This window comes from Chinchilla lanigera, unplaced genomic scaffold, assembly GCF_000276665.1.
Source record: "Chinchilla lanigera isolate Chin_1 unplaced genomic scaffold, ChiLan1.0 scaffold00036, whole genome shotgun sequence".
Taxonomy (NCBI): domain Eukaryota; kingdom Metazoa; phylum Chordata; class Mammalia; order Rodentia; family Chinchillidae; genus Chinchilla; species Chinchilla lanigera.
The window spans coordinates 14,444,387-14,456,607 of record NW_004955437.1 but is presented as its reverse complement, the minus strand read 5'-3'; the positions used below and the strand labels follow the sequence as shown (position 1 = coordinate 14,456,607).

Below are 12,221 nucleotides of genomic sequence, written 5' to 3'. Positions count from 1 at the left end.
TCCCGTGGTGTTCTGTGCATCTAGACCCAATCACGTTATATTACTGAAAAAACCAAAGGGAAGGCCGGGGATGTAGCTCAGTGGTAGAGTGCTCACCTAGCATGCACAAGGCCCTGAGCTCAACCCCCAGTACCACAAAGAAAAAAAAAACCAAAGGGAAGAAGTTTTTTTTTTTTGAGACAAGATCTTGCTGTGTAGTTCAGGCTGGCCTTGAATTCACTATGTAGCCTAGACTGGCCTGGAACTTGAAGTGGTCCTCCTGCCTCAGCCTCTCAGGTGCTGGGATTACAGGTGTGTGTGACCATGCCCCACAGGAAGAAATTTTTAAAAACAGATAAACTACCTAAGGGAAATTTGAAATTAAAGCCTTGCTGCTGGTGTTATAGCACACAGCTGTTATCCCAGCATTTGGGAGGCTGAGGCAGGAGGATTGTCATGAGTTCAAGGCCGACCTGAACTATACAGAGGAACTCTGTCTCAAAAACAAAAGCCATAAAAAAAAAAAAAAATTTACTCAAACTAAACAATGAGAAAAGTGGGAGAGTACAAGTTATGGAAATAGGAGATTATGGCAATTTTAATCTTGGGAGTCCAAAATTTAGCACTGAATACACCCAGCCAATTTCTGCTCTAGGGCCAAACAGGCCCTTCACAAGTAATGAACAACCACACAGAGCAAAGGAGATGAGGCCATGTCCTCTCTCAGGGCTGTGTTTGTGGCACTGAGGTCTGTGCTGGGCCTTGTGAGTGCCGAGCAAGCGCTTGCTACCGAGCTGCACCTCGGCAGCCCTCAGAAATCGGCACAAGCATCTCCGCAGCCCCACGCCCTGCCCCTGGCTCGGGCTGCTGGGCGGTGGGGCAGGCAGGAGGCAGCGAGTTCAGGCCGACTGTACCGGGAAGTGGCACCTTTTCATCTGCGTGTGTCTCTGCTGGATGAAGTTGGCCCCCGGGTGAACTTCAGGGCCATTTCGAACCAGTTTCCTTAAAAAGTTGATGTTTGCTTTGTTCACCTGTGGGACCACAACAAAAAACACAGTGAGATACTTGTGGGGTTTTGCAAGTTGCCAAGTGAGACTTGATCCTGTCCTTAGAGGCGTTCCTCCTACCAGTGCCAGGGATTGAGCCCAAGCTGTCAGGCTGACCTACATCACCAGCCCTTTTTCACTTTTTATTTGGAGACAGGATCTCGCCACGTTGCTCATTTGCCCAGGCTGGGCTTAAACTTGCAATCCTTCTGCTTCAGCCTCCCAGAGTGCTGGGATTGCAGGGCCTCGCCACCATGCCTGAGCTTCTGATAGTCGTGAGCCTTCCTGTGTAGATTCCAGGAGAGAAAGAGGCAGCCTGCTGCCTACGGTGCCAAGTAAAACATGAGACTGGCACACCGGAGCCTGCGTTCAGTCTCCCCTGAACTGGGAAGCCCAGCCACGCCCTGTCCTGGCCTTTGTTTTCGCATTCCTAACACCAATAGGCTGGGCTGAGGTGCAGGGACCTTGCTGCACACTCTGCAGTCCCTAGAAACAAGTGGGGACCTCCTATGTGATTATTTACAAGGGGCTTCTAAGGGCAAAAAGTTCTGACAGTAGCCGAGTGTGTTGGTGCACGCCTGTATATCTAGCACTCGGGAGGATGAGGCAGGAGGATCACAGTGAATTCATGGCCAGCCTGGGCTATGTAGTGAGTTCAAGGCCAGCCTGAACTAGATAGTGAGACCTTGTCTCAAAAAAAAACAAAAACAAAAACAAACTGTGACAACAAGCCTGTTGCCTCAGCAGACGCCTATAATCCCAGCTACTTGGGAGGCTGAAGCAGGAGGACCACAATACACTACTGTGCTAAAAATGGATGGGGATATAGCTCAGTGGCACAGCGTCCCTGGATTCAATCCTCAGCACTAAGAAAAAAAAGTTGTAACAGCAGCAGTGCCTGCCTTGACCTTGTCAAGTCGTCTCTCAGACAGCTGCCTGGTGGAACAGCATTCCCGAGAAAGCAGCCCCGGCTCGCTGAGAACTCGCCCGAGCACAATCAGCGCGCGTTTACCACAGCACTGGGCGGGAAGCTCGGTGCGGCTCAGGCCCTCAGTCATCCGGGGTTTAGTCAGAGAGGGAAACAAAGGCCAGGACAGATCACTTCCACTTGCGGTGCCTGTGAGCCCAGGGCAGGGGCCTCGGCCTCTCCGCTGTGTGACATTGGCCTTGAAATGTTCAGACTCTGGCTCAGTGATTCTAGTTTTAAAAATACCTCCTATTAAGCAGGCGAACTAGGAGCTAGGTGTGGCGTTTACCGTTTAGTTGCTTTAACATATGAAACACAGGCCTGAGTGTGGTGGCGAATGCTGGCAATGCCAGTGCTCTGGGAGGCTGAGGCAGGAGGATTTTCAAGTTCAAGCCCAAACCACCACAGAAGGGTGTTGAAGATGTTACTAATATGAAAAACAAGTCTCAGAGGAGTAGGTATAATGTACATGTGAGTCTACACACATAAAGGCATACACAATCGTAGCTGGGTAAGTCATTCGTGTTATATATGCTCGTAAAACAAACCACAAACATTGACGTTCATGTAACCAAATTGCAGCAGCGGGGGTACTGGGGACTTTCCTTTCCCTGTAACCTGGAAAATCAAACCACAATACAAAAGTCTGGGCTTCTAACAAAAAACTGGGCAGCTAAATGGTCCTTACCTTCTCAGGAAAAGTAAGAATTTTGGCCACGTGCACCGGGACGGCGACCTCGTCGATGCGGAGGTTGGGGTCGGGCGAGATGACTGTTCTGCCAGAGAAGTCCACCCTCTTCCCCGAGAGGTTGCCTCTGAACCGACCTAAACAAAGCAGCACACCGCATGTCACGCGTCCCCGGCACACGGGTGCTGTTCAGGGGCGACGTGAACAGCAAGCTCGAGCAGAGCCTGGGGTCCCCGAGCAGGTAAGGCTGACGTTCACGCTCTAGAAGGGCACCAAGCTGGGGGATAATCCCAGCGCTCGGGAGGCTGAGGCAGGAGGATCGCCCGGGCTACAGAGAGAGACCCTACCATAGAACCACAAAATCGAACAAGGGGCACCCGGGCAGTGGCTGCTCCACAGCCTACCCTGTTTCCCCTTCAGGCGCTGGACGAAGCCCCGGGTCCACTTCTTGGGCGCCATGTTGAGGGGGATGCCCGAGAGCTCGCTGTTGATGTAGAGCGCGCACTGTAGCTGCAGGAAGTCCCAGTCCTCCATGATCATCTGCGTCTTGGCTCCGGAGATGCGGTGCTGCCCGGAAGGAAGTGCGCCAGTGTGATTCCCGCTGCCTCCTTCGCCCAGCAGGACCTGGGCAGAGAAGACCTCGGGACGCGCAGGCAAGCAGGAGGAGAGCACCGACCTTTTTAATCACGTCATTCAGGAAGATGATCTCCGTCAGCTTCATGGTCAGGTCGTCCTCGTTGGTGCCGGACTTCAGGTCGCTCACCACTGAGGGGCGGATGCACAGGGGCGGCACCAGGAGCCGGGTGAGAATCAGGTCCGAGGGCTTCCCGGCCTCGGGGTTCATGAGCAGCAGGGGGACATCTTCCGCCGGGATCCTCTTGAACAAGTTCAGCACTACCAAGGGGTTCAGGTTTTCCTGCCGGGAGGGGAGAAGGGAGCGGGAGACGGATGCTGAGTCTGCTGCAGGCCGGCGGGGGGCGCTCAACTTCTCCACGTGCCTCGTCCTGGAGCCAGGTGCTCCAGCCCAGCAGGTGGCGCTGCCAGGGCCCGGAAAGCCCTTGGGGCCTTCCTTTCAACTGTGGAGGCCACTAACTCCACCTCTCATGATTATAATTAGCGCAAAGACGTGAGTTCAGAAATGACCACCAAGATTCTGATACGAGGACGTTCACAATAGCTCTTCTTAGCAGTAAAAAGTTGGGCTGGGCATGGTGGTCCTCATCTTAATCCCAGTACTCGGGAGGCTGAGGCAGGAGGATCACTGAAGTTCCAGGCCAGCCTGGGATACAAAGTGAGTTCAAGGCCAGCATGCACTAGACAGTGAGACCCTATCTCAGAAACAAAAACAAACAAAAAAACACTAAACAGCACTTGGGAGACTGAGGATTGAAGTGAGATCGAGGCCAGCCTGGGCTACGCAGTGAGTCCAAGGCCAGGCTGAACTACACAGTGAGACCCTGTTTCAAAAAAAAAAAAAAAAAACACCAAAAGTAAAACCTTAAAAACCCCAAAACACACAACAGTAACACTTTACCCGTACAATTAAAAATCTGTTCTTATTAAAAAAAGAACTAAGGAGCTGGGCATGAAGCTGTAACCCTAACTACTGAAGAGGCTGAGGCAGGAGGACCGCAAGTTTGAGGCCAGGCTGGGCAACAAGGTGAGACTCTGTCTCAAACAAACAGCACGAAGAGGCTGCAGGTGCGGCTGAACACAGCCTGGCTTCGATCTCCAGTCCCGGGATGAAGTGGCTCAGAGACATCAAGCCCCGCGGTGACGAGGAGCACACGGTACTCCCGGGAGACGGCGGCTTGAGGGGTGGCCGCAGGCAGGAGGCAGGGGGCAGGGCATGAGTGCTGGCTGTGGCGCTCGCTCGGCCGGCTCACCTGCGCCCTCCCCAGCAGCGGCTCTACTTCCTTGTTGTGCTCGATGGCCGTCTCGAAAGACTGCAGGAAGCTGGACACCGCGGGGTCCACCACCTTCTTGTTGGTCTTGTACTTCTCGTGGATGATCTTCAGGAGGCCGCACTTCTTCACCGTCCCTGCAGGAGGGGGTTCACGCATCAAGGACAAAGGACAGACGCCAGGGCCGGTGGGGTTGGAGCTGGGCGCCCGAAATCACGGCAGCTGGAGCAACGGAGGGGGAGGGATGCACTTCCTCTTCGGCCCACGGAGGGAGAAAAGCGGACACGAAGCGCTTCCCAAAGGAGCAGGGGGCAGAAGAGAGCGGTGGCGCACCGTTGAAGGCCCCGCAGTGGTGGCACACGCTCTTCTTCCGGCACCGGTCCGACACCTTCTTCCTCAGGCCCCGCTTCTGCAGGTAGGTCAGGCCGGGCCGCTTCAGGTGATCCAGGAACTGCTGCCTCTCCTCCTTGGACAGCAGGATGTGGCAGCAGGTTTTACAGATCATCTTTTAAAGAAGAAGCAAGAACAGAAGGGTAAGAGACAATGAAAGCTCACCCCTTTGCTGCACTCCGCCCCCTTTTTGGTTTGTGTCTTGCTCTGCAGTTCAGGCTGGCCTGGAACTCACTGTGCAGCCCAGGCTGGCCTCTAACTCATGGCAGGCTCCTGCCTCGGCCTCCTGAGTGCTGAGATTACAAGAGTGCGCTAGCACGTCCAGCTCAGAACTCATCTCCTGCAGATCAAGGCCTGCGCGCTTACCTGTAAGATGCCGATGACGGCCCGGAAGTAGCCCACGTGGAAACACGGCAGCTCCAGGTCGATGTACCCGTAGTGGCCCAGGCAATCGGCCAGGTTCTTCCCGCAGGTCTCACAAGGTCGGTCCTTCTCGCTTGTACCCTTTGGGGGAAGTGCGGGCGGCAATCAGGGGAGACCACTGCGCGGGCCAGGCCCGGCCTCCGCCTGGCCAGGAAAACCACAGGGAAGAGGCGCTGCAGGCATCGGAATGGTCCCGTGGGGGGGCAGCCGGCCCCTTCCCGCCCGTAAGCCACCCGGCGCCCGGCGGGAGGGTTGGGGCCTCACCATCCTATGGTCCAGCACCCCATAGAGCAGCGGGGCGTGGTTGTTGTCCTGGCTGTACAGGTTCTTGCTCACCACCTGGATGTGCGCCTGCTGGCGCATCTCCTCTGGGGACTTCATTCCAAAACAGATGTGGCTTCTGCGAGGAGAGGACAGGCCGCACATCAGAGCCCACAGTCAAAGTAACACTCACACAACGGTGGCAGTCATCGGCCTGTCTTTCCGCCTCCCGCCAGGCTCCTCCCCTGCTGACGCGCATCCACACCTCCGCTCACATCCCCTCGTCCTACTGGAATGGCTGCTGCTCCCCCATCAAACGCACGTTGCTCTCCACGGTCCCGCAGGTGACGAGCTCACAGCTGCATCTCACAGGAGCGTCCCCATCTTACAGCTGCGTGGCTTTCGAAGCCCATCTCCCCGCTCACCTTTCTGTTTTGTTGATCTCACTTACATAATTCAGACTGGCCCTGAACTTGTGGAGACTCTCCTGCCTCAGCCTCCCAAGTACTGGGAGCACCACTAGGCCTAGCTTCCCTCTACCCAATCTCAAAGTCCTTCCCTTGGCTCTGGTGACTCCGCAGTGAAATCTCCCTGCTCTCTGGCTACTGCTTCAGTGTTTAAGTGTCCCACCCTACCTAGAGTTATAACCCTTCTCATTCTACACACTCCTCCCAAGTGACTGCATTATCCGGGTGTCTACAGACGCCTGTCAAATCTCTGATTAAGTCAGCTCCTCGGCCCCACAATCCTGCACAGACCTCCCCTGTGACAGTTCCACCAGGATATCTCACAGGAACCCTAACTTGCCATATCCAAACTAGGCCCCAGGACCTTCTCCCCTGTACCTGTCCCTTCATCCTTCCAGCAAACCGGGTCTTCACTGTGTGGCCACCCACCCACCCCGGGTGCTATGGGTACAGAGAGGAAAGGTCCCTGCCAACGAGGAGCTCACAGCGAGGACGGAAAGACCAACCCGGAACTGCCAGCTCTGCAGCCGTGGGTGGGTGCTTTTCCCAGTCAACTAACATGGATGGGACACGTCTGAAGAGAAACCGCATCCACATGAAGAAGTATGAATTACAAGTTTTCCTCTTTGCCATTATTCTCTCAGTAATTAGTATGGCAAAAATTTAGACACAGCTTACAGCGCATTATGTATTTCCAGTAATCTAGGGATGATTTAAGCACTTATTAGAGGGCCTGGCATGGTGGCACACGCTTATGATCTCAGCCTTCAGGAGGCTGAGGCAGAAGGATCCCTGCAAGTTTGAGGGCAACCTGGGCTAAATATAGAGGATGGATACAGACTATATGCAAGTCCTGAGTTTCACTAGGGGACATGAGCACCCTTGAGCAGATCCCCACTGTAGAATGATGACAATACACAGAAGCAAACAGATGCAGAACAAGTTGACATAATTCTTTTTTTTTTTTTTGCTACCGGGAATCGAACTCAGGACCTTACGCTTGCCAGGTAGGCACTTGTGCTGAGCAACATCCCTGGCCCCGAAGTTAAAATACTGTGAAGTGGTAAGAAGAGTTTGAGCAGGCAACTCTGTGCTGCAGTCAGAAAGCTGCTGTGGAAAACAGGCATTTCCACCGAACTCTCACCGTAGGGGAGCCATCCATCAGGCAACAAGAGGGGCTGAGGATTTAGCTCAGCAACACAGCGCCTGCCTGGCAAGTGCAAGGTCATGAGTTCAATACCCGGTACCCAAAGAAAAAAAAGTCTAAAACCATAAGGCAACAAGAGGATGGATGTTTCAGGCAAAGAGGACAATAGCACAAGGGTCCCAGCGTCCACACAATTGTGGCGCTGTCACTGTGGAGGAACCAGCCAGCGCAGTGCAGCACAGAACGCTAATGGTGCAAGACGCAATCAGCAGGGCACACAGAGGCCAGGTCATGCACAGCTGGGAACTCCAGTAGGGAAGTTAAACTTCAGTGAAGTGAAAAGCTGCTAGAGGCTTTCATGCTCAAGGTGATGTAGCTTCAGCCTGCTGGGATTTCCTTGTTGTTGTTGATGTTGTTTATTTTAACATTACTGGGGATTGAACCTAGAGCTCCAACTTGCCACTGAACTACATCCGCACCCTTTTTAATTTTATTTTGAGACAGAGTTTCACAAAGTTGCCCTGGTTGCACTCAAAATTGGGATCCTTCTAGCTGGGTGTGGTGGCACACACCTGTAATCCCAGCACTTGGGAGGCTGAGGCAGGAAGATCGTTGCGAGTTCGAGGCCAGCCTCAGCTACAAAGTGAGCTCAAGGCCGGCCTGCACTGCATAGAGAGACCCTGTCTCAAAAAGTCAAAAAACAACAAAAAAATTGGGATCTTCTATTTCAACCTCCTGAGTAATGCCACCTCACTGGTCCTAATTTGCCTTTTTTTTTGGTTTTGGTTTTGGTTTGTTTTTTGGAGACAGGGTCTCACTACACAGCTTAGTTTGGCCTGGAACTCACAGTGGTCCTCCTGCCTCAGCCTCCCAAAGTGCTGGTGCAACAGCAAGCAGAAACACCAAAACAAGCCAGGCCTGGTGGAGCACACCTGTAATCCCAGCTTTCAGGAGGCTGAGGCAGGAGGACTGTTGCAAGTTTGAGACTAGCCTGCACTACAAAGTGAGCTCAAGGGGCTGGGGATTAGGTCAGTGGCACAGCACCTGCCTGGCAAGCGCAACGTCGTGAGTTTGATTCCTGGTACCAGGGGGAAAAAAAAAAAGTGAGCTCAAGGCCAGCCTGAACTGCATAGTGAGACCCTGTCTCAAAAAGACCAAAAAAAAAAAAAAAAAAAAACATCAAAACAACACCCAGGATTTGGAGGCAGATTTATTTACATTGACAGGCACTGATCATGATCATTCCCAGAATATCAGGCCCTGATCTCTGGTGCTCTAGGGCTTATATTGAATAATCAGGCAGAAAGTACAGAGGCAGAATGGCCTGTCCATTGGGAATTGGCTTATACAATGGGCATCATAGTGACCAGCTATGCATCACAGTGACTAGCCGTTTCTAAGAGACAGGAGCAACCTGGATATGGACCAGGAACTAGTACCCGGGCAACTAAGAAACTGAAGTACACTGGCTGGGGTGGGGGGCATTTTCTGTTACACTGGGATTACAGGCATGCGCCACCACACCCGGCTCTAAGGTGCACTTTAACCCAAACATTCAGGCGCTTTGAGAGGGTACCCTATGTACCGTAGTTACTGGGAGCGGGTGTGAAAAGCAGGGTGGCTACAGAGGTCACCTGGAAAGTCATCAAGGAAAGAAACCTACTTCAGTCAAAAGCAGCCGGCCATACAACTGCCAAAAAAGAATTCTGATGCCACTCTCGTCTCTCCCTTACCTTGCTCCCTACCCATCCACCCATCTTGTACTTTGAACCTCTCTGAAACTCACTTCATGGTGACTGTCCCACCCTCCTGCGGGCATTCGTCATCCCCAGCCAGGGTCTGTGCCATGGGCGCCATGGTCTCCCTACCTTAACTCTTCCCCTGATGAATCAAAAGAGATCCTCCAGAAGTCTTATCAAGATACTCCCAAGCCAGGCATGGTGGCACACGCCTGTAATCCCAGCACTCAGGAGGCTGAGGCAGGAAGATCATTTCAAATTCGGGGCCAGCCTGGGCTACAAAGTGAGTTCAAGACCAGCCTGAACTGCATAGTGAGACCCTGTCCCAAAAAGACAAGAAATAAAAAAGATGCTCTCCTACTTACTATTTTAACTTTTTAAACACAGTCTATATATCTGTAGTTCAGGCTGGCCTAAATTCACTAAGTAATCCAGGCTGGCCTCAAACTCATGGTGATCCTCCTGCCTCATCCTCCTAAATGCTGGTAGTATAGGTGTGCACCACCACACTACATCTTCTCCCCTGTCTAAAAACCCTCAGAGGTTCTTCACTGCTTGCAAGTTGATTCCTTTGGCTTTGGACCTCCTGCTTTGTTCTCACCACCCACCTGTTCTCCCTGCACTACGATTTCTGAAGAAGGCTAGATAGTCTGCTTTCTGTTGCTTGAATCTATTAGGGGTCTTCAGAACTCCCTGTTTGCCTTGTACTGCAAGTACCATAGCCAAGGCTGGCTTCTCTCCCTTGTCCAGCTACAGGAGGCAGCAGAGGTCACATTCGCGCGGCACGCTTGGTGTCCACCCTGAGCACAGCGCGCGGTGCCCTCCTCACCATCCGCTGTGATCAGGTTGGGTTCACTTTCCACTGGAGAGCAGTGGCCCTGCCTCATAAATACGCGCGTTAGGAGAGAGGAAATATACTCGCTTCCGAGACTGTCGCCCATCTGCCATTTTGGGGCTGGCAACATCCTTCGGATCAGCAGGTCCTGCCTGCCGCGCGAGGTGCTCTGGGCAAAACCCGAGTTAGCCCCGGGGGCCGCCCCACACCGCTCTCCTGCTGGGGCCAGACCCGCGGAGAGAACGGGGTCTGCGGCCGAGCGTGGCGGCGCACGCCTGCAACCCCGCCACTCTGGGAGGCTGAGGCAGGAGGACCGCAAGTTCCAGCCCAGCCTGGGGAACCGGGCGAGACCCTGCCGCCAAACAGAAAGCCAGAAAGGATGTAGCTGAGTGGGCAGGCCCCGGGCTCAGCGGCCAGTACTGACAACCAAACAACCGCAGCAGAAAGGGGTCTTGGCGTGACTCCGGAGACCCGCGCCCGCACCGCCCAGCCTCAGCCCCCTCAGGCCTGCGGCTCCTCTCGCTCCGTCTCACATTTTCTTGGCCACATCCGTCTCTCGGAACTGCTCCTTCACCATGGTGCTGGCTGCCCCTCGTCGCCCTCCTGGCGACTCGACCACAGAAACGATGCTCCCTGCACCTCGCGGGTGCGCTTGGATGCGCGTAAAGGTACCCGTGGCCTCCCTCGGCCACCGTAGAGCGTCTCACGTGTCCACTTCCTCTTCCGGGGCGTGTCAAGAGAGGCTCCGTGCGCACTGCTTTTGCCGTTTTCCTACATCGCCACCTCGCGGCCCCTTTTTGAAACTGCACCGAAGCCTGCACAGTTCTTTATTTTCTTTTTCTTTCTCTTTTTCGTCTTTTCGAGAAGCGTCTGACTGCAGTTCAGGCTGGCCTTGAGCTCACTTTGAAGCACAGGCTGGTCTCTAACTCACGGTGATTCTCTTGCCTCAGCCTCCCTAGTGCTGGGATTATAGGCATTCACCCCCACGCCCCACGTACACAGTTCTTTAAAATCCCATTTCTGGTCTATTTCTCCAGACCTTCTTCAGATAGATGTAGAAAAAAGTATGTACAACCTTTTGCATCCTGACTTTTAGATGTCTGGAGAACCAAAATTGCATTAGATGGAAAATCTTCACCAATATCAGTATTTTGTGAATGAAAAGCCTTTAACTGTTTAAGAGTAGATACTAAAATCATCATGCCCAACGAAGAGAAGGGCACCATTTAGTCAACCAAAAAAGAAAAGGAAGTGCAGAAAACTGCTGCACATGAGCCTCAGTGTGTAAAGTTATTTGTGTTGGTGGAGTTTGTGGTGGTGGTAAATTTATAGTCTTTTTTAAAACCTAGTGCTGTTGAACCCAGGGCCTTTGCAGTGAGCTACACCTTAGCTTCCTTTTTTCTTGCTTTCTTAATAAGGTCTTGCTAAATTGCCCAGCCTAGACTCAAAGTTCTGATCCTTATGCCCCAGCTTGACAGAGCACTATGATTGCAGATATGCAACTATGCTTTGCTATAACTTTACATTCTTTTTTGTTGGAAGGTTTCATTTTTTTGAGAGAGGGTCTCACTATGTAGTTCAGACTGACCTTGAACTCATTACGTAGCCCAGGCTGGCATTGAGCTCATGGCAATCCTCCTGCCTCAGGCTCCCAAGTGCTGGGATTGCAGGTGTGTGCCACTATGCCTGCCTGGGCTTTTTCTTATTCACTAAGCAACTACTTATGTAGCATTTACATTTTATTAGGTACTATAGGTAGTCTAGAGATGATTTAAAGTATCTGTATGTCAGGCAGGATATTAGGTCGTAGCCAACTAGCTGGGTAAGTGGGTGTGACCTGTCAATCATAGATGTCTATGATGTGGTCAGCAAACACTTCCCAAACCCTGTGTCCGGGACCAATGAGAAAGTGCTATCTTCAATTCTTCTAGGGCAAAATCAAGCAGGTTTTTGATGGGACAGCCTAGATCTGACATCAGCCTGAGGAGTGGGGGATTCAAAAGACCTTTGCCATTAACCTCCTGGCCACTTGTGAGCTTCCTCAGTGATCTGCTGTCACTCTGCAGAGCATACTTCTTCTCCTACCTTTGATAAATGTAAGCTCTCGATACTCTTTTCACATGTCTTGTCCAATTCTTTAGTTCAGGACCCCAAGAACCTGGAAAGAGTCTGCTGAACCGCAGAACCTGGTAACATGTGGATGCCAGGTGTGGTGGCACATGTTTGTAGTCCCAGCTATTTGGGAGGCTGAAGCATGAAAATCACCTGAGCCGCAGTGTTTGTGGCCAGCCTGAGCAACAAAGACCTGACTAAAAAAAAATAATAAAAGTGTATGGATAGATGTGCATAAGTTACAGGCAAATCATACACCATTT

The 12,221-nt window shown here is 52.5% G+C and overlaps 1 protein-coding gene across 1 annotated transcript in view; it reads right to left on the bottom strand.

Moving 5' to 3' along the window:
- The window catches only part of Polr3a (polymerase (RNA) III (DNA directed) polypeptide A, 155kDa), a 37,278-nt gene extending 26,729 nt beyond the window's left edge, over nucleotides 1-10,549 (bottom strand). Inside the window, exons 1-9 of the mRNA XM_005389899.2 lie at nucleotides 10,380-10,549; nucleotides 5,662-5,797; nucleotides 5,341-5,478; nucleotides 4,918-5,089; nucleotides 4,567-4,721; nucleotides 3,357-3,596; nucleotides 3,085-3,247; nucleotides 2,681-2,817; nucleotides 907-1,010 (exon numbers count right to left, since the gene is read on the bottom strand). Coding sequence (XP_005389956.1) covers nucleotides 907-1,010; nucleotides 2,681-2,817; nucleotides 3,085-3,247; nucleotides 3,357-3,596; nucleotides 4,567-4,721; nucleotides 4,918-5,089; nucleotides 5,341-5,478; nucleotides 5,662-5,797; nucleotides 10,380-10,423 — 1,289 coding nt within the window. The 5' untranslated portion in view covers nucleotides 10,424-10,549. The remainder of the gene's footprint in view (nucleotides 1-906; nucleotides 1,011-2,680; nucleotides 2,818-3,084; nucleotides 3,248-3,356; nucleotides 3,597-4,566; nucleotides 4,722-4,917; nucleotides 5,090-5,340; nucleotides 5,479-5,661; nucleotides 5,798-10,379) is intronic.
- Between the last annotated feature and the right edge of the window lie 1,672 nt (nucleotides 10,550-12,221).